This window comes from Salmo salar, chromosome ssa20 (assembly GCF_905237065.1).
Source record: "Salmo salar chromosome ssa20, Ssal_v3.1, whole genome shotgun sequence".
Taxonomy (NCBI): Eukaryota; Metazoa; Chordata; class Actinopteri; order Salmoniformes; family Salmonidae; genus Salmo; species Salmo salar.
Genome location: NC_059461.1, coordinates 61,318,068 through 61,341,140, shown reverse-complemented (window position 1 = coordinate 61,341,140; position 23,073 = coordinate 61,318,068). Strand labels below are relative to the sequence as shown.

General features: G+C 45.0%; 2 protein-coding genes across 8 annotated transcripts in view; one reads left to right on the top strand and one right to left on the bottom strand.

Moving 5' to 3' along the window:
- Positions 1–4,100, bottom strand: part of brip1 (BRCA1 interacting helicase 1) — a 37,395-nt gene extending 33,295 nt beyond the window's left edge. For 5 of the 7 annotated variants that reach the window (XR_006760988.1, XR_006760989.1, XM_045703727.1 and 2 more), the window contains exons 1-4: positions 3,995–4,085; positions 3,412–3,534; positions 3,047–3,158; positions 1,314–1,511 (exon numbers count right to left, since the gene is read on the bottom strand). Coding sequence is in view for 5 of the 7 variants with exons in the window: in XM_045703727.1 (XP_045559683.1) it covers positions 1,314–1,511; positions 3,047–3,158; positions 3,412–3,504 (403 nt within the window). In the remaining 2 variants the exon portion in view is untranslated. Of the gene's footprint in view, positions 1–1,313; positions 1,512–3,046; positions 3,159–3,411; positions 3,535–3,994 lie in introns of all 7 variants that reach the window. The other 2 variants (XM_045703730.1, XM_045703728.1) reach the window with 2 other exon arrangements.
- Positions 4,101–10,561: 6,461 nt separating this feature from the next.
- On the top strand, positions 10,562–12,199 carry LOC123729180 (proline-rich extensin-like protein EPR1). Its single transcript, XM_045703388.1, has one exon. It carries the CDS (start codon positions 10,562–10,564, stop codon positions 12,197–12,199), a length of 1,638 nt encoding a protein of 545 aa, XP_045559344.1.
- The last annotated feature ends 10,874 nt before the right edge of the window (positions 12,200–23,073 follow it).

Below are 23,073 nucleotides of genomic sequence, written 5' to 3'. Positions count from 1 at the left end.
ATGCAAAAACAAAGTGTTGGAGAAGAAAGTAAAAGTGCAATATGTGCCATGTAAAAAAGCTAACGTTTAAGTTCCTTGCTCAGAACATATGAAAGCTGGTGGTTCCTTTTAACATGAGTCTTCAATATTCCCAGGTAAGAAGTTTTACGTTGTAGTTATTATATAACTATTTCTCTTAATACCAGTTGTATTTCATATACCTTTGACTATTGGATGTTCTAATAGGTACTTTAGTATTGCCAGCCTAATCCTGGGAGTTGATAGGCTTGAAGTCATAGACAGTGCAATGCTTGAAGCACAGCGAAGAGCTGCTGGCAAATGCAGGAAAGTGCTGTTTGAATGAATGCTTACGAGCCTGCTGCTGCCTACCACCGCTCAGTCAGACTGCTCTATCAAATCATAGACTTAATTATAATATAATAACACACAAAAATACAAGCCTTAGGTCATTAATATGGTCAAATCCGGAAACTATCATTTCGAAAACAAAACGTTTATTCTTTCAGTGAAATATGGAACCATTCCGTATTTTATCTAACGGGTGGCATCCCTAAGTCTAAATATTGCTGTTACATTGCACAACCTTCAATGTTATGTCATAATTATGTACAATTCTGGCAAATTAATTACGGTCTTTGTTAGGAAGAAATGGTCTTCACACAGTTCGCAATGAGCCAGGTGACCCAAACTGCTGCATATACCCTGACTCTGCTTGCACTGAACGCAAGAGAAGTGACACAATTTCCCTAGTTAAAAGAAATGTATGTTAGCAGGCAATATTAAATAAATATGCAGGTTTAAAAATATATACTTGTGTACTGATTTTAAGAAAGGCATTGATGTTTATGGTTAGGTACACATTGGTGCAACGACAGTGCTTTTTTCGCGAATGCGCTTCTTAAATCACCCGTTTGGCAAAGTAGGCTGTGATTCAATGATAAATTAACAGGCACCGTATCGATTATATGCAACGCAGGACAAGCTAGATAAACTAGTAATATCATTAACCATGTGGAGTTAACTAGTGATTATGTTAAGTGATAGTTTTTTTATAAGATAAGTTTAATGCTAGCTAGCAACTTACCTTGGCTCCTTGCTGCACTTGCAGGTAGTCAGCCTGCCATGCAGTCTCCTCGTGGAGTGCAATATAATCGGTGTCCAAAAATGCAGATTACCGATTATTATGAAAACTTGAAATCGGCCCTAATTAAATCGGCCATTCCGATTAATCGGTCGACCTCTAACACTGACCAACATAGTGGATGGCTAAGTGGTTAGGAATCTCACTATTCCCATTTCTCAACTAAGATTACCTGGGTCTGTGGGTGAAGATGAGCGCTGTGCCACCACTACCTCCGGTGAGCCTGTGAGGTCCACCACCACAGTGGCTAGTGCTTTGGGCCTGTTGTCTGGGACAATGGCGGGTTTGCTATGACAGGCACACTGACAGGGGATTGTGACAGCTTGCTTCTTACCCTCTGTAGGACTGCTGCCGTCCTGTTCAAGCTTACCTGGACACACACAGGACATACATACTGGAATCATCATCACAGTTAACCTCAGAGACTATGATTTCTAGTATGCAGCTGCAGAATATGCTACACTTGAATATACACTACACACAGTAACACTTTATGTGGACCAGAAATGGAAAATAAAAGCATTGCTTGTTTTTTTATTTCACCTTTATTTAACCAGGTAGGCTAGTTGAGAACAAGTTCTAATTTGCAACTGCGACCTGGCCAAGATAAAGCAAAGCAGTTCGACACATACAACACAGAGTTACACATGGAATAAACAAACATACAATCAATAATACAGTAGGAAAATCTATATACAGCGTGTGCAAATGAGGTAGGATAAGAGAGGTAAGGCAATAAATAGGCCATGGTGGCAAAGTAATTACAATATAGCAAATATATACTGGAATGGTAGGATGTGCAGAGGATGAATGTGCAAGTTGAGATACTGGGGTGCAAAGGAGCAAGATAAATAAATAAATACAGTATGGGGATGAGGTAGATTGGATGGGCTATTTACAGATGAGCTATGTACAGGTGCAGTGATCTGTGAGCTGCTCTGACAGCTGGTGCTTAAAGCTAGTGAGGGAGGTAAGAGTCTCCAGCTTCAGAGATTTTTTGCAGTTCGTTCCAGTCATTGGCAGCAGAGAACTGGAAGGAGAGACGGCCAAAGCAATAATTGGCTTTGGAGGTGACCAGTGCGATATACCTGCTAGAGCACGTGCTATGGGTGGGTGCTGCTATGGTGACCAGTGAGCCGAGATAAGGCGGGCTTTACCTAGCAGAGACTTGTAGATGACCTGGAGCCAGTGGGTTTGGCGACGAGTATGAACCGAAGGCCAGCCAACGAGAGCATACAGGTTGCAGTGGTTGATAGTATATGGGGCTTTGGTGACAAAACGGATGGCACTGTGATAGACTGCATTCAATTTGTTGAGTACTTTGTAAATGACATCGCCGAAGTCGAGGATCGGTAGGATGGTCAGTTTTACGAGGGTAAGTTTGGCAGCATGAGGGAAGGATGCTTTGTTGTGAAATAGGTAGCCGATTCTAGATTTAATTTTGGATTGGAGATGTTTAATGTGAGTCTGGAAGGAGAGTTTACAGTCTAACCAGACACCTAGGTATTTGTAGTTGTCCACATATTCTAAGTCAGAACCGTCCAGAGTAGTGATGCTGGACAGGTGGGCAGCGATCGGTTGAAGAGCATGCATTTAGTTTTACTTGGATTTAGGAGCAGTTGGAGGCCACGGAAGGAGAGTTATGGCATTGAAGCTCATCTGGAGGTTAGTTAACACAGTGTCCAACGAAGGGCCAGAGGTATACAGAATGGTGTCGTCTGCGTCGAGGTGGATCAAAGAATCACTAGCAGCGAGAGTGACATCATTGATGTATACAGAGAAGAGAGTCGGCCCGAGAATTGAACCCTGTGGCACCACCATAGAGACTGCCAGAGGTCCGGACAACAGAATGCAAATAAGCCTAGAATCATAACTCATAAGAAGTTGTCTAAACAGCACCCTTACCATATTGTGCCTGCTGCCAGGCCAGGGCAGAGCAGAGCAGGGCTAGGCTCTTGCCACTCCCTGTAGGGCTCTCCAATAGACAGTGCTGCCCATGATTCAGCCCTCGCACTATCTGGGGAGACAATCACACACAACAACACAGGTTAGTCAGTCACACACTCAATAACAGAGTAGGCTAACTTTATACAGTATTTATGGGATATGGGATGAATCTCAAACGTTTTTCCGCTCCTCAGATCTTATCCTCCAGTCTCCTTGCTTCCCTCTGACCTTTTAAGGAGAAGGCAAGGAGAGAGGACGAGGAATCAAGGAAAGACTTTTGAAAATCCCCCATGGTTAAAAGTGTGTGATGCTTACACACTTACAGAGTTCATCATGGCCAGCTGCGAGGGGTAGGCTTTGCAAGGGAACTGTATCTTCACCCCTCCTATGGTGTACTCCACTGGGGGAGCAGCCATGGTGACTGCCTTGTCCAACTGGTATACTATCTGAAAAAAAAAATCAAAACGAGCTTGAAGCCAGTAACGTTACATGTTGCTGCAACTGACAATGTCATTCACATCAATTGGTCACATCCCCCTCACAATATGGCTCTGACTAGTTAACTAGCTAGATCTAGTTATTTGCGAAATAGAAGTCTCTGCATCTAACTACGGTAGCTTATCGAGCTAGCAAGAAATGTGTCCTAACTCACACAGCAAAACTAACATCAAGCGCTAAAATGTGACGTTTGCTACTGGAAACAGACTGTTTGCTTCTTAATTAAGGTAAGCTTAAGCTAACTAACCGCTTTCACTTTTATCTGTGTGATTTGAAGTACCAGGTAACAGTTAGCTAGCTGTCCTTGCTAGCTTGTATAGCCTCCAACTACCACAACTTTCAGCAAGCATAAACGAACTAGCTATTTACAATATCAATGAAATTAATGTATGAATGGTGTTAATTTACCTTTGCAGCTACAAATTTGATATACACGGCTTGTTAGCTAACTGTAAACATACCTGACTAGCTAGCTAGAAGTTCCCGCCGTGGAAGCAAGTCCCACAAACCAATCAGATTGGATAAAACATATTCGTCACGAAAAATGAGAGGTGACAGTAGCCAATTACCACAGAGCATTTGCTGGGCTTGCCGAGTGTTAGCAAAATATGAATAACCAATGTATAGTTGTCTACATTACAACAGTTATTTTTATAACATTATACATTACCATGCTAAATGTTTTATTTTTATTTTTATGAAATGTGTTTTTTTATGGAGGACCAAACCTGCCATCATTATAAATAAATAAATAAATAAATGCACATATAAATGGATGAATGAATGCACACATAGATACATCATTATTTAAATAATGAATCCCACTTTCATTCATTTATATTATTTCTTCATTTATTTATGTATTTCTTCCTCCATATGATAATAAACAAAAACATATTGGTGGTATCTAACACACCATAAGTTAATGTCACTGCGCAGTGCTCTGTTGCATTTGCCTGGGGTTCGTTCAGTACGTCAGAACGGTGTTAAACATTTAATGAAACAGAAACGGTACTGTACTGAACGACCAGTTGAACAACGGCGTGATTATGGTGGCCCAGACGGCAATCGTCTATAGTGTACTGCACCAGGACTCTCTCTGTTATCACTTAAACTCTGGCGAAGTCATCAGGCAACTTCATCCAAATTGTTAAGAACTAACGGGTTCACTTCTGTGTCTGTTGTACCAGCTAGCTACCCAAGTTGTTGATGCATGCCGCTGTAAACGGGGTCAGTGTGCTAGCTTAGCATACACCGGTGTCTTCCTGAACTTGCCACTGACTGGACTTGAACCAGGGCCTGCTTGACAATGTGCTAACCGATTGCGCTATGCAAAAGGTACCAATTGGCTAGCTTTAGACACGAGCTGTACACTGGGTGTACAAAACATTAGGAAAACCTGCTCTTTATATGACAGACTGACCAGGTGAATCCAGGTGAGCGCTATAATCCCTTATTGATGTCACCTGTTAAATCCACTTCAATCAGTGTAGATGAAGGGGAGGAGACAGGTTAAAGAAGGATTTTTAAGCCTTGAGACATGGATTGTGTATGTGTGCCATTCAGAGGGTGAATGGGCGAGAGAAAATATTGAAGTGCCTTTGAACGGGGTATGGTAGTAGGTGCCAGGCGCACCGGTTTGAGTGCCTCAAGAACTGCAACGCTACTGGGGTTTTCACTCTCAACAGTTTCCAGCCAACTTGACACAACTGTGGGAAGCACTGGCTTCAACGTGGGCCAGCATCCCTGTGGAACACTTTCGACACCTTGTAGTCCATGCCCCGACAATTGAGGTTGTTCTGAGGGATAAAGGGGGTGCAACTCAATATTAGGAAGGTGTTCCTAATGTTTTGTACACTCAGTGTATGTGGCAGGGACTCCAGACAATCACAGGCTATAAAGGGAAAGGCAGTCACGTCGTGGACACCGACGCCTCGCTCCCAGACATGCTACAACTTCTTTGCCCGCTTCGAGGAAAACACAGCGGGCCACTATGCGGGCCACCGCTGCTCACGAGGACTGTACCCTCACAAGGCTTCCGGCCCAGACTGCACCCCAAGCCGCGTAATCAGAGCATGTGCAGACCAGCTGACTAGATTGTTTACGAACATGGGAAATCTCTCCCTATCCCAGTCTGCTGTCCCCACTTGCTTTAAGATGTCCACAATTGTTCCTGTACCCAAGAAAGCGAAGATAATTGAACCAAATGACTATCGACCTGTAGCACTCGCTTCTGTCATCATGAAGTGCTTTGAGAGGGTTGTTAAGGTTCATACAGTATCACCTCCACCTTATCCGACACCCTTGATGCACTGTAATTTGCATACCGCCCCAACAGATCCACGGATGATGTCATCACACTGCCCTATCCCATCTGGAAAAGAGCAATACCTATGTAAGAATGCTGTTCATCACTAAGCTCGGGGCCCAGGGTCTGAACCCCGGCCTGTGCAACTGGGTCCTGTACTTCCTGGCGGGCTGACCCTGGGTGGTGAAGTTAGGCAACAACATCTCCACCACGCTGATTCTCAACACATGGGCCCTAACGGGTGTGGCTGAAATAGCCAAATCATGGGCATTAATATGGAGTTGGTCCCCCCTTTGCTGCTATAACAGCCTCCACTCTTCTGGGAAGGCAGTTCCACTAGATGTTGAAAGATTGCTGGGGGGACTTGCTTCCGTTCAGACATGAGCATTAGTGAAGTTGGGGCACTGATGTTGGGCGATTAGTCGTGGCTCACAGTCTGCGTTCCAATTCATCCCAAAGGTGTTCAATGGAGTTGAGGTCAAAGCTCTGTGCAGGCCTGTCAAGTTCTTCCACACCGATCTCGACAAAGCATTTCTGTATGGATCTTGCTTTGTGCATTGGGCCATTGTCATGCGGAAACAGGAAAGGGCCTCCCCCAAACTTTCACCACAAAGTTGGAAGCACAGAATCATCAGAATGTCATTGTATGCTGTAGCATTAAGATTTCCCTTCACTGGAACTAAGCCCGAACCATGAAAAACAGCCCCAGACCATTTTAACTCCTCCACCAAACTTTACAGTTGGCACTATGCATCGGGGCAGGTAACGTTCCTGGCATCCGCCAAACCTAGATTCGTCCGTCGGACTGCCAAATGACGAAGCATGATTCATCACTCCAGAGAATGCGTTTCCACTGCTCCAAAGTCCAATATAGGCAAGCTTTACATCACTCCAGCCGACGCTTGGCATTGTGCATGGGGATCTTAGGCTTGTGTGCGGCTGCTCGGCCATGGAAACCCATTTCATGAAGCTCCCGACAAACAGTTCTTGTTGCTTCCAGAGGCAGTTTAGAACTCGGTAGTGAGTGTTGCAACCGAGGACAGACAATTTTTACACGCTTCAGCACTGGGCGTTTTTTTTTACATTTTAGTCATTTAGCAGACACTCTTATCCAGAGCGACTTACAGTAGTGAGTGCATACATTTCATTTTTTTCCCGTACTGGTCCCCCGTGGGAATCGAACCCACAACCCTCACGTTGCAAACACCATGCTCTACCAACTGAGCCACACGGGACTGTGAGCTTATGTGGCCTACCACTTCGCGGCTGAGCCGTTGTTGCTCCTAGACGTTTCCACTTCACAATAAAAGCACTTACAGTTGACCGAGGCAGATCTAGCAGGGCAGAAATTTGACGAACAGGCTTGTTGGAAAGGTGGCATCCTATGACTGAAAGTCACTGAGCTCTTCAGTACGGGCCATGCTCCTGCCAATGCTTGTCTATGGAGATTGCATGGCTGTGTGCTGATATAGCTGAATGCACTAATTTAAAGGGGTGTCCACATACTTTTAGCTGTGTATGTGTGTATAATAAATATATAATATACTGTATGTGTGTATACACAGTATCAGTCAACAGTTTGGACCCACCTACTCATTCAAGGGTTTTATTTTTACTATTCTCTACATTGTAGAATAATAATGAAGACATAAACTATGAAATAACACATATGGAATCATGTAGTAACCAAAAATGTGTTAAACAAATCAAAATATATTCTATATTTGAGATTCTTCAAAGTAGCCACCCTTTGTCTTGATGACAGCTTTGCACACTCTTGGCATTCTCTCAACCAGCTTCATGAGTTAGTCACCTGGAATGTATTTCAATTAACTGGTGTGCCTTGTTAAAAGTTAATTTGTGGAATTTCTCACCTTAATGTGTTTGAGACAATCAGTTGTGTATACAGAAGATAGCCCTATTTGGTAAAAGACCAAGTCCATATTATGGCAAGAACAGCTCAAATAAGCAAAGAGAAATGACCATAATTTCTTTAAAACATGAAGGTCAGTCAATGTGGAAAATTTCAAGAACTTTGAAAGTTTCTTCAAATGCAGTTGCAAAAACAATCAAGCACTATAATCTCATGAGGACCGCCACAGGAAAGGAAGACCAAGAGTTACCTCTGCTGCAGAGGATAAGTTCATTAGAGTTACCAGCCTCAGATATTGCAGCCCAAATAAATGCTTAAGTAACAGACACATCTTAACGTCAACTGTGTTTTAATTTTTTAATTAAAAAATATATTTTTCTATGGTCGAATTGCTGCAAATAAACTACTGCTAAAGGACACCAATAAGAAGAAGAGACTTGCTTGAGACAAGAAACACGAGCAATGGACATTAGACCGTAAAATCTGTCCTTTAGTCGGATGAGTCCAAATTTGAGATTTTTGGTTCCAACCACTGTGGCTTTGTGAGACGCAGAGTAAGTGAACGGATGATCTCTGCACGTGTGGTTCCCACCGTGAAGCATGGAGGAATTGTGATTGCGTGGGGATGCTTTGATGGTGACACTGTCTGTGATTTATTTAGAATTCAAGGCACACTTAATCAGCATGGCTACCACAGCATTCTGCAGCGATACGCCATCCCATCTGGTTTGCGCTTAGTGGGACTGTCATTTGTTTTTCAACAGGACAATGATCCAACACACCTCCAGGCTGTGTAAGGGCATTTGACCAAGAAGGAGAGTGATGGAGTGCTGCATCAGATGACCTGGCCTCCACAATCACCCGACCTCAACCCAATTGAGATGGTTTGGGATGAGTTGGACCGCAGAGAGAAGGAAAATCAGCCAACAAGTGCTCAGCATATGTGGGAACTCCTTCAAGACTTTTGGAAAGCATTCCAGGTGAAGCTGGTTGAGAGAATGCCAAGTGTGCAAAGCTGTCATCAAGGCAAAGGGTGGCTACTTAGATTCTCAAATTTAAAATATATTTTGATTTGCTTAACACACTTTTGATTACTACATGATTCCATATTTGCTATTTCAAAGTTTTGATGTCTTCACTATTATTAAACAATGTAGAAAATAGTAAAAATAAAGAAAAACCCTTGAATGTGTAGGTGGGTCCAACATTTTGACTGGTACTGTATGTGTGCGTTCTGGACCCTGACATTGCTAGTTCTGATATTATTATTATTATTATATTTTTGGGGGATGGTGGGTATTCTTTCTATTGTTAGGTATACTGCACTGTTGGAGCTTGAAACATAAGCCTTTCGCGGCACCTGCGATAACTTCTGCAAAATATGTGTACCGATCAGTATTTGAACTAGCTGTTTCAACAGACATGCTCCTTAGCTCTATCTTACTGCCTGTATTGCATATAGCACACATTATTACATTTCTGAGATAGATAGCTGTCTCACCACAGAACCATATTTGTTCCTATCCGTGGTCCATATTTTTCCCTTAGTGCCTAAAATACAGATTAGTACAAGAAGTCCTTATTCCTAGCGACAGGATGCAAAGCCACAAAACCACACAAGACATTTTGGAAGCCCTTTGTGCATCGCAAATGGCACCCTATTCCCTATATAGTGCACTACAATGGCACCCAAAAGTAGTGCAATAGGGTGCCATTTGGGACACATCCCTTGTCTTTGGAATCAGCATGTCTCATTGCTGAGGTCAATGGAAAATATCTGTGGTTTGACATTATATTTAAAGCAGCAGTCTAAAAAACAGCAGTCTAAGACCAGTTGGCTTGGCTCACTTATTCTTTCAACCAAGTTGCTACTACTTCAGACAACATATTTGCAAAATAAGGGCAAAGTTGAACATCAGACAAAAACGAAATGGACATTCAACCTACCGTTTCTCTGGTTGGCCGGATGATTTGGATGTTTTACAGAGTATTCTATTTGCATTGTGAAGTGTGTTGATTTGAAAAACAGAAAATGCATATGCTGATAAAGTCAGCTGTTTTGTGGATACACTCCACTTATAAACCCTATCAGTTCCAATCCAATTTAATGTCCAGCAGAGGTCAGTGTTGTCTATAATAAACACCACTGACAGGACATCATTACCTCAGCTTGGTGGTTGCATTATATTGTGAGTGCACATGCATAGTGTTACTGTATGGTTTGTCCAGCAAGTGCTGTTCCTCTTTCTGGCCTGTCTGTGTGAGTGAAAGAGGTGAAGGGAGAAACGGACTGAAGTTAGAGGAGTAGAAGAGACCAGACTGAACATGGAGCAAAAAAGGAGAGGGGAAAACAGAGAAGGAGAAAAGTTGAACGGGGAATGTGGAGGAGGAGGATAGGAGAGAGGGAAACAGAGTTAATGCGGAAGAAGAGGAGAGAGGGGGAAACATAGGAAACTTGAGTTTAGGCGACAGAACCAGAGGCTGGACACCCGATATCACCTTATCCTCCCGGCAACCTCCCGGCAACCTCCCGGCAACCCCGACACACTGAAAGAATTAGTCCTGTCGCCCAGCGTCACGGCTCTCCTTTCCCTTGCTTTCCCCAGCCTGCCAGACCCCTCGGCTCTGATTTATATTAGGTTTCTTATCTAATAACTCCAACTGCAGGAACCGTGGACTCAATGCTGTTTAACAGCAGCTGTAAAACACAAGTTGTAAAAACACACAGCACACTACAGCCACAAACACACCCCAACTCCTTATTCCATCACACAGGCCCCAACCAACTCCCTCCATGACACAGGCCCCAACCAACCCCAACGCCCTCCATCATACAGGCCCCAACCAACCCCAACGCCCTCCATCATACAGGCCCCAACCAACCCCAACGCCCTCATCACACAGGCCCCAACCAACCCCAACTCCCTCCATCACACAGGCCCCAACCAACCCCAACTCCCTCCATCACACAGGCCCCAACCAACCCCAACGCCCTCCATCACACAGGCCCCAACCAACCCCAACGCCCTCCATCACACAGGCCCCAACCAACCCCAACGCCCTCCATCACACAGGCCCCAACCAACCCCAACTCCCTCCATCACACAGGCCCCAACCAACCCCAACGCCCTCCATCACACAGGCCCCAACCAACCCCAACGCCCTCCATTACACAGGCCCCAACCAACCCCAACGCCCTCCATCACACAGGCCCCAACCAACCCCAACGCCCTCCATTACACAGGCCCCAACCAACCCCGACTCCCTCCATCACACAGGCCCCAACCAACCCCAACTCCCTCCATTACACAGGCCCCAACCAACCCCAACTCCTCCATCATACAGGCCCCAACCAACCCCAACGCCCTCCATCATACAGGCCCCAACCAACCCCAACTCCTTCCATTACACAGGCCCCAACCAACCCCAACGCCCTCCATCACACAGGCCCCAACCAACCCCACCTCCTTCCATTACACAGGTCCCAACCAACCCCAACGCCCTCCATTACACAGGCCCCAACCAACCCCACCTCCTTCCATTACACAGGCCCCAACCAACCCCAACGCCCTCCATCACACAGGCCCCAACCAACCCCAACGCCCTCCATTACACAGGCCCCAACCAACCCCAACGCCCTCCATCACACAGGCCCCAACCAACCCCAACTCCCTCCATCACACAGGCCCCAACCAACCCCAACGCCCTCCATTACACAGGCCCCAACCAACCCCAACGCCCTCCATCACACAGGCCCCAACCAACCCCAACGCCCTCCATTACACAGGCCCCAACCAACCCCAACGCCCTCCATCACACAGGCCCCAACCAACCCCACCTCCTTCCATTACACAGGCCCCAACCAACCCCAACGCCCTCCATCACACAGGCCCCAACCAACCCCAACGCCCTCCATTACACAGGCCCCAACCAACCCCAACGCCCTCCATTACACAGGCCCCAACCAACCCCACCTCCTTCCATCACACAGGCCCCTACCAACCCCAACTCCTTCCATTACACAGGCCCCAACCAACCCCAACTCCTTCCATTACACAGGCCCCAACCAACCCCAACGCCCTCCATCACACAGGCCCCAACCAACCCCGACTCCCTCCATTACACAGGCCCCGACTCCCTCCATTACACAGGCCCCAACCAACCCCAACATCACACAGGCCCCAACCAACCCCAACTCCTTCATTACACAGGCCCCAACCAACCCCGACTCCCTCCATTACACAGGCCCCAACCAACCCCAACGCCCTCCATCACACAGGCCCCAACCAACCCCAACTCCCTCCATCACACAGGCCCCAACCAACCCCAACGCCCTCCATCACACAGGCCCCAACCAAGCGTAACTCCCTCCATCACACAGGCCCCAACCAACCCCAACGCCCTCCATCACACAGGCCCCAACCAAGCGTAACTCCCTCCATCACACAGGCCCCAACCAACCCCAACTCCCTCCATTACACAGGCCCCAACCAAGCGTAACTCCCTCCATCACACAGACCCCAACCAACCCGAACTTCCTCCATCTTGAGAAAGAAAGAAAAAGAAAAGAAAGGATTAATAAAGTAAAGAAATGTAATGTAATTGTCTGGCTCTGTGCTCAGTGTTTAAGTAGGTGTGATGGGCTTGTTGTGAGTGTGACAGACAAGCGCAGGTCCAGAGGCAGGTAGTCAGAGAGAAGAGACCATGGTTTGTATAAAATAGAAAATGTGGACAGACAGACTGCAGCAGTATGGTCCATGAGGGCATAATGAGACAGTAAAAGACAGACAGCAGCTCTGGTCTAGAGAATAGTGAATCTGTACAGGCTCATAGCACTGTATGTTTTAGTGTGGTGCTACACCCCCACCAGTCTTTATTTCATTTCCATCGCTCCCCACTCAGCTTTCTGTCACACCTGCATTCTGACCCTGTTCCAGAACACCACCAGCACAGGAAATGGTCTGCGGCAACAAATAGCACTCTATTACTTATTTAGTGCACTACTTTTGACCAGGGCCCATAGAGCTCTGATTAAAAGTAGTGCACTATTAGGGAATAGGGTGCCATGTGGTATACATTTTCCCAGACCGACCATTGACCTCTGCATCCCAGCTCTGGTCCAGGAGGGCTGCTGGCCGGGGTCACCTCAGGGCTGACCTGCTGTAAATCTCTCTCTCTCGCCCTCTGTGACCCTCTCTCTGACCTCTTCTCTCACTCTCTCTCTCTGACCCTCTCTCGCTCGCTCTGACCCCCTCTCTCTCGCTCTCTCTCTCTCTCTGACCCTCTCTCTCTCTCTCTCTCTCTTTGACCCCCCTCTCTCTTTCTCTCTCTCTCTGACCCCCTCTCTCTCTCTCTCTCTCTGCCCCCCCTCTCTCTCTCTGACTCTCTCTCTCTGACCCCCCCCCTCTCTCTTTATCTCTCTCTCCCTCTCTGTGCCTGTTTTAATCTCATCGTGGAGGGAAACGGGGTTCCCACTGGGCACACACAGCTGAATCAATGTTGTTTCCACGTCATTTCAATGAAATTACGTTGAACCAATGTGGAATAGATGTTGAATTGACGTCTGTGCCCAGTTGTGTATTAGAAGCATGGGAGTTGGTGACTGGTTCAGTTGAATTGTCTGGATGTATTTCCTGGCTTGGACAACCTCCACACTGTCTTACTGGGGAGTTGGGATGTGTCCTAAATCACCCCCTTATCCCTGTATACTGCACTACTACTGACAAGAGCCATATGGGAATAGGATGCCATTTGGGACATCCTTGGTTTGCATTTTTCAAACAGGCCCTGCAGAATGTTTCAGTGATATGTTTTGTCTTGGTGTTGCTACAGTGCATTCTCATAAATGCTGTCATCAGCTATAAGTGCAGTTGGCCAGGCTATACTGTAAAGAGAAAAGACTGTGATTTGTTCTGTAGTTAGCCAGTCTCACCTCTTCTCATTAACACCTGGCCCGCTGCAGTAGACATACATGGTGCAGTCCAGGCCTTGTCTAATATAAGGGAGAGGCTGAGTCACAGTGCTTCTCTCAACAATAGACCTCTTCATCCTAAACCACCCTTCTCTCAGCCCTGGACCCAGGGACCACCTCATAACCTAAACAGACAGAGATAGACGGAACCCTTCCAACCCTTCCCTCTCCCCTCCCAGGTCTGTATCTCAGGTTCACTCTAACTCTATGTGGCTGTTTGATATGTCTAGTTCCACAGCTGAGAGTCTCCTGGTGGGAGGAAGTACAGAAGGATTAAATTGGCGTTGGCTTTCCTGTTGAGGGAAGTGGACGTTATAGCCCTCCCCTCTGGACTTCTCTTAATTACTCCCAACTGAGGCGCCATGTCTAATTTCCCTCCCATTCTCTCTGTTCCCGTGTCAACTGGTTGACTCTGAAGCCTTTTCCCAGCATCCTCCACTCTAATCTGATTACTGGAGGTATTCCCAGTGCATTGTGGGAGAAGGCTGTGTGAAGCCCAGCAAGCTTCAGAGCGACACAGAGAAAGAGTCTCACGGAGAGGAGGAAGGGAAGAGGATCTTTTTTTCTCTCTCCCTCTCTCTCTGGTGCTGTGGAGTATCAAACGCTGCGTGTGTGTCTGGGGAACCCCACACGAACCACAGACCTACAACAGAGAGAAAGGAGAGGAGAGCAGTCTTATAATAGCAAACTACAGGTGGAAAGACTAGAAACATAGCTAGCAAGGCTCTAGCAAAGAGACAATCTCTAAGAAACTAGCTTCTCAAAGAGACTAGCTTCTCGAGGAGACCATCTCTAAGAAGCCAGCTACATATTCTTGCATTTTATTTAAAATGTTATCTGAATCATCATGAAACACGTCGGCCAGACTTGTAGTGAAGTTCCTTGTTCGTGTGGTGACCTCAAGTCTTCCTGATGGTAAAAGCCTGGGCCATCGGCCGTGACTAGGCCTGGAAGGTGTTGTTGTTTCACGCATGGAGAACAATCAGCCATGCGCCTCATTACAGACTGGTAGTGGAGTGGTTGGCCCTCTCCTCCCTCCTCTTCCCTCTCTCCTTCCTCCTATCCACCTCCCCTCTCTCCTCTCTCCTCAGCCCTCTCCTCTTGCAATGACATTTTAGTCATCTAGCAGATGCTCTTATCCAGAGCGACTTACAATTAGTGCATTCATCTTAAGATAGCTAGGTGAGACAACAACATATCACAATCGTAGCAAGTACATTTTCCCTCAATAAAGGAGCTATCAGCAAAGTCAGCGGTAGTAGGAAAAGACAAGTGTGATTTCTCCTCTCCTCTCCCCGAGGGGCTGGGAGTGTTAGCCTCTGGACTACAGAGGAAGTAGGAGTGGCTGGGCCATGCAAAGCCTTTTCTGGACCATAAATGACAGGTTTATTTTTAAAGTTCTGCCTCAGTGTGCCTCGCTTCCTAAAATACCTTTCATGCAAAACAAAATGCTGGGTGTGCAGGGCTTGCCAGAGCCCTCTCTGCCTGTCTGCCTATTGGAGGACTGGGTTGATTGGTCGGTTGGATGGTTGGCTAGTTGGCTGGCTGGCTGGCTGGTTGGATGGTTGGTCAGGCAGGCAGCAGGCCTTGGTTTCTGGGCATTGGTGGAGAGAGACAGGGGTGGTCATCGGGGCCAAATCCCCAGCCACATGTGGCCTAGACAGAATTATCATGTTGTCAATGGGTGGAACAGTGTGTGTGTCGGTGTGTGCGTGCGTGTGTGCGTGTGTGCGCGTGTGTGTGTGTGTGTGTGTGTGTCATTGCAGTGGAAGGGTGAAGCATCATGTTCCTGCCTGCAGGGGAATGAATGGAAGAGAGAATTATTATTTATGGTGTGGGTCTTTTCCATGCCACAATGTGCTACAGTACTCAGCCGTGATGTAGAACTTGAATAATATTTCACAGATGAAATAGAGCAAAGCAACATGTTGCTAAATACATTACCACTGCCGTATATTTCTAGTTTTTTTTCAGGGCTTGCAAAGACCATGCAAAGGCCCCTAAATGTTGCCTTCACGTGACTTAAAATCCTTGTATGTTTTACTGTATGTTATTGACTGGATATTCAGACTTATTTTAGTGCCTCTGTGGTGATGAGGATGTAGAATTGATATTTCAGTTTTATTTTTAACTCCTTATTTACAACTTATTTCCTAGATGTTTTATCTCATCTTCTACAACCCCAATAGCTACAGTGAGGAATACGGCTGGGGAGTCTGGGTTTGGTTTTAGGTATGGGTTTGTGGCAGGGGATGGGGTTGGGGTTGGGTCTGGGCCTGACTCTTTCTGGATTTGAGTTTCAAGCCTGGGCCTGCAGGTCTGGGTCTCCGCCTGGGTGTGGCTGCTGGGTGGTTTCCAGAAGGTTCCTCTTCACAGCTGAAGTCTCTCTACCCTGCCTGTCTTCATCCGCTGCACCACAGGCCTCTCTACCCTGCCTGTCTTCATCCGCTGCACCACAGGCCTCTCTACCCTGCCTGTCTTCATCCGCTGCACCACAGGCCTCTCTACCCTGCCTGTCTTCACCCTGCTGCACCACAGGCCTCTCTACCCTGCCTGTTTTCACCCCGGTGGACCACAGGCCTCTCTGTGAGGTTACTCCACTTCCGCTGAGCTCTACACCCTCAGACCCTGTCACAAAAACACTGCCGCCAACGCAGCCGAGCTAGCACATCAAACACGGCCCCACACCTAACAAACAGACACTTCTGGCCCAATCAGAAACATGTGGGGAGCGGTTGGGGTGCAGCTGTTTGCAGCTCCAATCAATGCCCACACCCCTCCAACCGACCGACCGACAGGCCTGGGCAGATGTGGAGAGAGGGAGAGAGAGGAAGAGGACCATCTCACGTAAGGTGCAGATGTTTCTTCTCCCTCTCCTTCCTGCCTCAGAATCACCACCACAAGGAAAACTGTGCTGCTGTGTGACTATGAATCGGTGCTAGTAATTTTAGCATGTTGGTGCTCCACCCAGATCAGATTCAGTACTGGAGTACAGACAGGACAGGCCACTGAGCTGAGGGTTGCCACCATGCAGGATGGAGGGGTAGAAGAAGGGAGGGAGGGATGCCTGTTACCATGCAGAAAGCTGACTGAAAACAGAGAAATGGAGAAAAACGTTACCCCTTCCAGACGAGGCAGTGAGAGTGCACCACTAACTACCCCCTCCACTCTGAGCTCTGCTGATAATACAGTTTATATAGTAGCCATCTGACACTATGCTGTATGTGACATTTAATGTGACGGTTTTGAATGACAGAAGCTATCCCGCTGTGTCTCTACAAAGATGTAATTTTGGTGTTGGCAAAAAAAGATATATGTTTGCCACAGAGGACCTCGGAATGTCCCTTGGAGTGGGAGGATGGTAAGGACTGACAGTAGACCCTGGGTTCCATGGTTGTGTGTCCCAAATGGCACCCTATTCCCTATATAGTGCACTACTTTTGACAAAAGCCCTATGGGTTCTACTCTAAAGTAATGCACTAAATACGGAAAAGGGTGCCATTTGGGACGCAGGCACTTACTCTCACCCTTTCAAACCACTAATGCTATATTTGGTGGAAATATACACTACCGTTCAAAAGTTTGGGGTCACTTAGACATTTCCTTGTTTTTGAAAGAAAATAACATTTTTTTGTCCATTAAAATAACATCAAATTTATCAGAAATACAGTGTAGACATTGTTAATGTTGTAAATGACTATTGTAGCTGGAAACAGCTGATAATTTAATGGAATATCTAAATAGGCATACAGAGGCCCGTTATCAGCAACCATCACTCCTGTGTTCCAATGGCACGTTGTGTTAGCTAATCCAAGTTTATAATTTTAAAAGGCTAATTGATCATTAGAAAACCCTTTTGCAATTATGTTAGCACAGCTGAAAACTGTTGTACTGATTAAAGAAGCAATAAAACTGGCCTTCTTTAGACTAGTTGAGTATCTGGAGCATCAGTGTTTGTGGGTTTGATTACACGCTCAAAATGGCCAGAACCAAAGAACATTCTTCTGAAACTCATCAGTCCATTTTTTGTTCTGAGAAATGAAGGCTATTCCATGAGAGAAATGGCCAATTATCTCGTACAACGCTGTGTACTACTCCCTTCACAGAACAGCGCAAACTGGCTTTAACCAGAATAGAAAGAGGAGTGGGAGGCCCTGGTGCACAACTGAGCAAGAGGACAAGTACATTAGAGTGTCTAGATTGAGAAACAGACGCCTCACAAGTCCTCAACTGCCAGCTTCGGGATGCTGGCCTTCTAGGCAGAGCCCTCTGTCCAGTGTCTGTGTTCTTTTGCCCATCTTAATATTTTATTTTTATTGGCCAGTCTGAGATGGCTTTTTCTTTGCAACTCTGCCTACAAGGCCAGCATCCCGGAGTCGCCTCTTCACTGTTGATGTTGAGACTGGTGTTTTGCGGGTACTATTTAATGAAGCTGCCAGTTGAGGACTTGTGAGGCATCTGTTTCTCAAACTAGACACTAATGTACTTGTCCTCTTGCTCAGTTGTGCACTGGGGTCTCCCACTCCTCTCTCTATTCTGGTTAGAGCCAGTTTGCGTTGTTCTGTGAAGTGAGTACTACGCAGCATTGTACGAGATCTTCAGTTTCTTGGCAATTTCTCTCATGGAATAGCCTTCGTTTCTCAGAACAAGAATAGACTGACGAGTTTCAGAAGAAAGTTCTTTGTTTTTAGCCATTTTGAGCCTGTAATCGAACCCACAAATGCTGATGCGCCAGATACTCAACTAGTCTAAAGAAGGCCAGTTTAATTGCATCTTTAATCAGAACAGTTTTCAGCTGTGCTAACATAATTGCAAAAGGGTTTTCTAATTTTCAATTATCCTTTAAAAATGATAAACATGGATTAGCTAACACAACGTGCCATTGGAACACAGGAGTGTTGGTTGCTGATAACGGGCCTCTGTACGCCCATGTAGATATTCCATAAAAAAAAAAATCAGCCGTTTCCAGCTACAATAGTCAATTACAACATTAACAATGTCTACACTGTATTTCTGATCCATTTGATGTTATTTTAATGGACAAAGAATGTTATTTTCTTTCAAAAACAAGGACATTTCTAAGTGACCCCAAACTTTTGAACGGTAGTGTATATTACACAGTTGAAGTCGGAAGTTTACATACACTTAGGTTAGAGTCATTAAAACTTGTTTTTCAACCACTCCACAAATTTCTTGTTAACAAACTATAGTTTTGGCAAGTTGGTTAGGACATCTACTTTGTGCATGACACAAGTAATTTTTACAACAATTGTTTACAGACAGATTATTTAACTTATAATTCCCTGTATCACAATTCCAGTGGGTCAGAAGTTTACATACACTAAGTTGACTGTTTCCTTTAAACAGCTTGGAAAATTCCAGAAAATGATGTCATGGCTTTAAAAGCTTCTGATAGGCTAATTGACATCATTTGAGTCAATTGGAGGTGTACCTGTGGATGTATTTCAAGGCCTACCTTTAAACTCAGCGCCTCTTTGCTTGACATCATGGGAAAATCAAAATAAATCAGCCAAGACCTCAGAAAAGAAATTGTAGACCTACACAAGTCTGGTTCATCCTTGGGAGCAATTTCCAAACGCCTGAAGGTACCATGTTCATCTGTACAAACAATAGTACGCAAGTATAAACACAATGGGACCACGCAGCCGTCATACCGCTCAGGAAAGAGACGCACGGGGGTGGCAGCATCATGCTGTGGGGGTGCTTTGCTGCAGGAGGGACTGGTGCACTTCACAAAATAGATGGCATCATGAGGAAAATTATGTGGATATATTGAAACAACATCTCAAGATATCAGTCAGGAAGTTAAAGCTTGGTCGCAAATGGGTCTTCCAAATGGACAGTGACCCCAAGCATACTTCCAAAGTTCTGGCAAAATGGCTTAAGGACAACAAAGTCAAGGTATTGGAGTGGCCATCACAAAGCCCTGACCTAAATCCTGTAGAACATAAGACACAGAATTTTTACTAGGATTAAATGTCAGGAATTGTGAAAAACTGAGTTTAAATGTTTTTGGCTAAGGTGTATGTAAACTTCTGACTTCAACTGTATGTTCCCCTTTTGTTAAAGTTGAAATTCCTCAAGTTGGTGTTTGGCGATTTCTGTATGTCATTTCTAGCATGGCTGTTGTGCTGTATGCTGCTAATGCTTCCATACCAGAAGTCTTCTTATTCTGGTATCATAGTGTAATTACAGCGGCGGAGTCCCGAGGCATTTCTCTTACTAATCTGACCAGGATTTTTACTCATTCAAAACGGGCTGTTCTAGTCACATCGAATCCTAAAGCTAACTGACTACCTCTCCTTTTTATTTGACATGTCACACAGCAGTGATGTTTACTAGTATACATCTCTAATGTATTACTAGCCTGGTCCCAGATCTGTTTGTTTTCTTGCTAACTGCATTACTCATTGTCAAACCATACATGTTAGGCATGACAATTAGTGACAAGGAGTTGGCATGATAGCACAAACAGACTGGCACACTCAGCCCACTGGGCACACACTTGAATCAATGTTGTTTTAACATAATTTGGCAACATATTGTGACGTGGAATCAACGTGGAAAATACCTTAGATTGGAAAAAAGTAATCAACCAGTACTGTTTTAATCTAATTTCAACCAGCGTTGTAAACATTGAAACTAGGGTAAAACTTAAATAAACTCAGCAAAAAAAGAAACATCCCTTTTTCAGGACGCTGTCTTTCAAAGATAATTTGTGAAAATTTAAATAACTTCACAGATCTTCATTGTAAAGGGTTTAAACACTCTTTCCCATGCTTGTTCTAAGGCACTGCATCGCAGTGCTAGCTGTGCCACCAGAGATTCTGGGTTCGAGCCCAGGCTCTGTCGCAGCCGGCCGCGACCGGGAGGCCCATGGGGCGGCACACAATATCAGAAGGTAAAACTATTATTAATATCATGAATTTTGTATCCTATTTATAATAATAACTACTTCTAAACTTCTAAAATCCTATCAACCATGGAGGACTGTATACCTGAAATGATGGTGTCCTTTGTTGGGCAAATCAGATGTCAATGTAGCCTACAGTACATTAACCCAAACTCACTCCGAATTTACTTTCACATACAGCTTGTATAAGAAAAGTTAGAGGAATTACTTTCATCTATTCAATGTTTTTTTAGGTTGTCTACCTGCTGAATATGTTTTGAAGTGGAATTTTCAATGTATACATAGATCTGATATCATTCCTGCTCCCTCCCTCCAGCGCTCAACGTCGCTGGTCTACTAACCACCGGTCCTGGCTTCATTATTACGCACACCTGTTCCCCATCATTACGCACACCTGGTCGTCATTCCCTCCTTGATTACTCCCCCTTTATTTAGCCCTCAGTTGTCTTCAGTCACTAGGTGTTATTTTTATCCTCATGTTTCATCATCTGCAGTGGTTCTTTATTAAATACGTTACATTTGATTATGTTGAAATTAGATTGATGTAACAACCTGTTAGTCAGGTTAAGTAAATGTATTTAAGTTAAAGTTTTACCCTAATTTCAATGCTTACAATGCTGGTTGAAATGAGATGAAAACAGTGCTAGTTGATGACTTTTTCCAAATCCAAAGTATTTTCCATGTTGATTCCATGTAACAATACATTGACAAATTACGTTGAAACAACATCGATTCAACCAGTGTGTGTCCAGTGGGGGGGATACTGTATTAAAGATCTCAAACCAGAATTTCTTCATTCTCTACTCCCCTGTGGATCAGATCACCATTTAATTGCATTACTCCGAGTGGGAAGTTTGTTGACACTATATGAAGGTCTAGTGCAGGAAATAGGTTTTTAAGTGTTTTTAACTCTCCAAATGTTCCTCCTTCAAAACCTGAATGTTCTGACTCAGCTGGCTTCTGTCAACCAATATTTAAGTGTCTATTATGCACTTTTATCAAACTCTTCCACTGAAGGATAGAATCAATTATCGTTGTTCCTTGTTGTGGCAGGATACTGTAAAATCTTGATCTGAAAAGACAGTCTGTTGCATTTAGAGGTCAATGTCCCTATTTAAATTTATGGCCAAGCACAAACACATCATCACGCACAATTTCTCTTTACGAGGAGACTCTGTCAGGTTCTGTTTCCATTGCTGCTGGGTCCAGAGCTCAGGAGAATAGAGAGAAGGAGGAGGAAAGGAGAAGAGGAGAAGGGTGTAGAGTAACTCACCATAGAGAGCTTAACTCAGCAAGAGAAGAGAGGAGGCATAGTGAGTCATTAAGGGCCTGACGTTTTAATGCAGTGAATATGAATAATGGTAACACCAGGAGAGAGAGAGAGAGAGAGAGAGAGAGAGAGAGAGAGAGAGAGAGAGAGAGAGAGAGAGAGAGAGAGAGAGAGAGAGAGAGAGAGAGAGAGAGAGAGAGAGAGAGAGAGAGAGAGAGAGAGAGAGAGAGAGAGAGAGAGAGAGAGAGAGAGAGAGAGAGAGAGAGAGAGAGAGAGAGAGAGAGAGAGAGAGAGAGAGAGAGAGAGAGAGAGAGAGAGAGAGAGAGAGAGAGAGAGAGAGAGAGAAAAAAAGAATGAAAGAATAACAGGGTGTAATACACTAGTGTTTTTCTAGTTAACACAGGGAGGCTGGGGGAGCAGAAGTCTCTCTCTCTCTCTCTCTCTGTTTCTCTCGGTCTCTCTCTCGGTCTCTGTCTCTCTCTGTCTCTCTCTCTCTGTCTCACTATCTCTGTCTCTCTCTCTGTCTTTCTCTCTCTCACTATCTCAATTCAATTCAATTCGCTTTATTGGCATGACGTAACAATGTACATATTGCCAAAGCTTATTTTGGATATTTACAATATAAAAATAAATAAAAATGAGAATCAACATTGTCAACGGGACAACTGTAACAACAATAACCAAGGGTCAAAATAACCATACATTCAACAATAACAATAATCATACAGTAGAGGACATGTGCAGGTTTATTGGTCTGTCAGACACTGTCCCTCATCTTATGGCAGGCAGCAATGTAGTGCGCAGCCAACACACAGCTCTCTGCATCCTCCCCCAACAGGACTGGTAGCCTATCCTCATCAGAGAGGTCTTTGAAACCTTGAATAAGGGTTTCAAATTTGGGGAAATGACACTCTCTAATTGTTTTATATTTTTGACATTTTGTCAGGAAATGCAGCTCCGTCTCAGGTTCTGCTGTTGTGCAGTGGTTGCACAGCCTTTCCTCTACAGGGAGCCAGGTTTTCCTGTGTCTACCCTTCTCAATGGCAAGGCTGTGCTCACTGAGCCTGTACTTTGTCAAGGTTTTTCTAAGGTTTTGATCAGTAACCATGGTCAAATATTTAGCCATGGTGT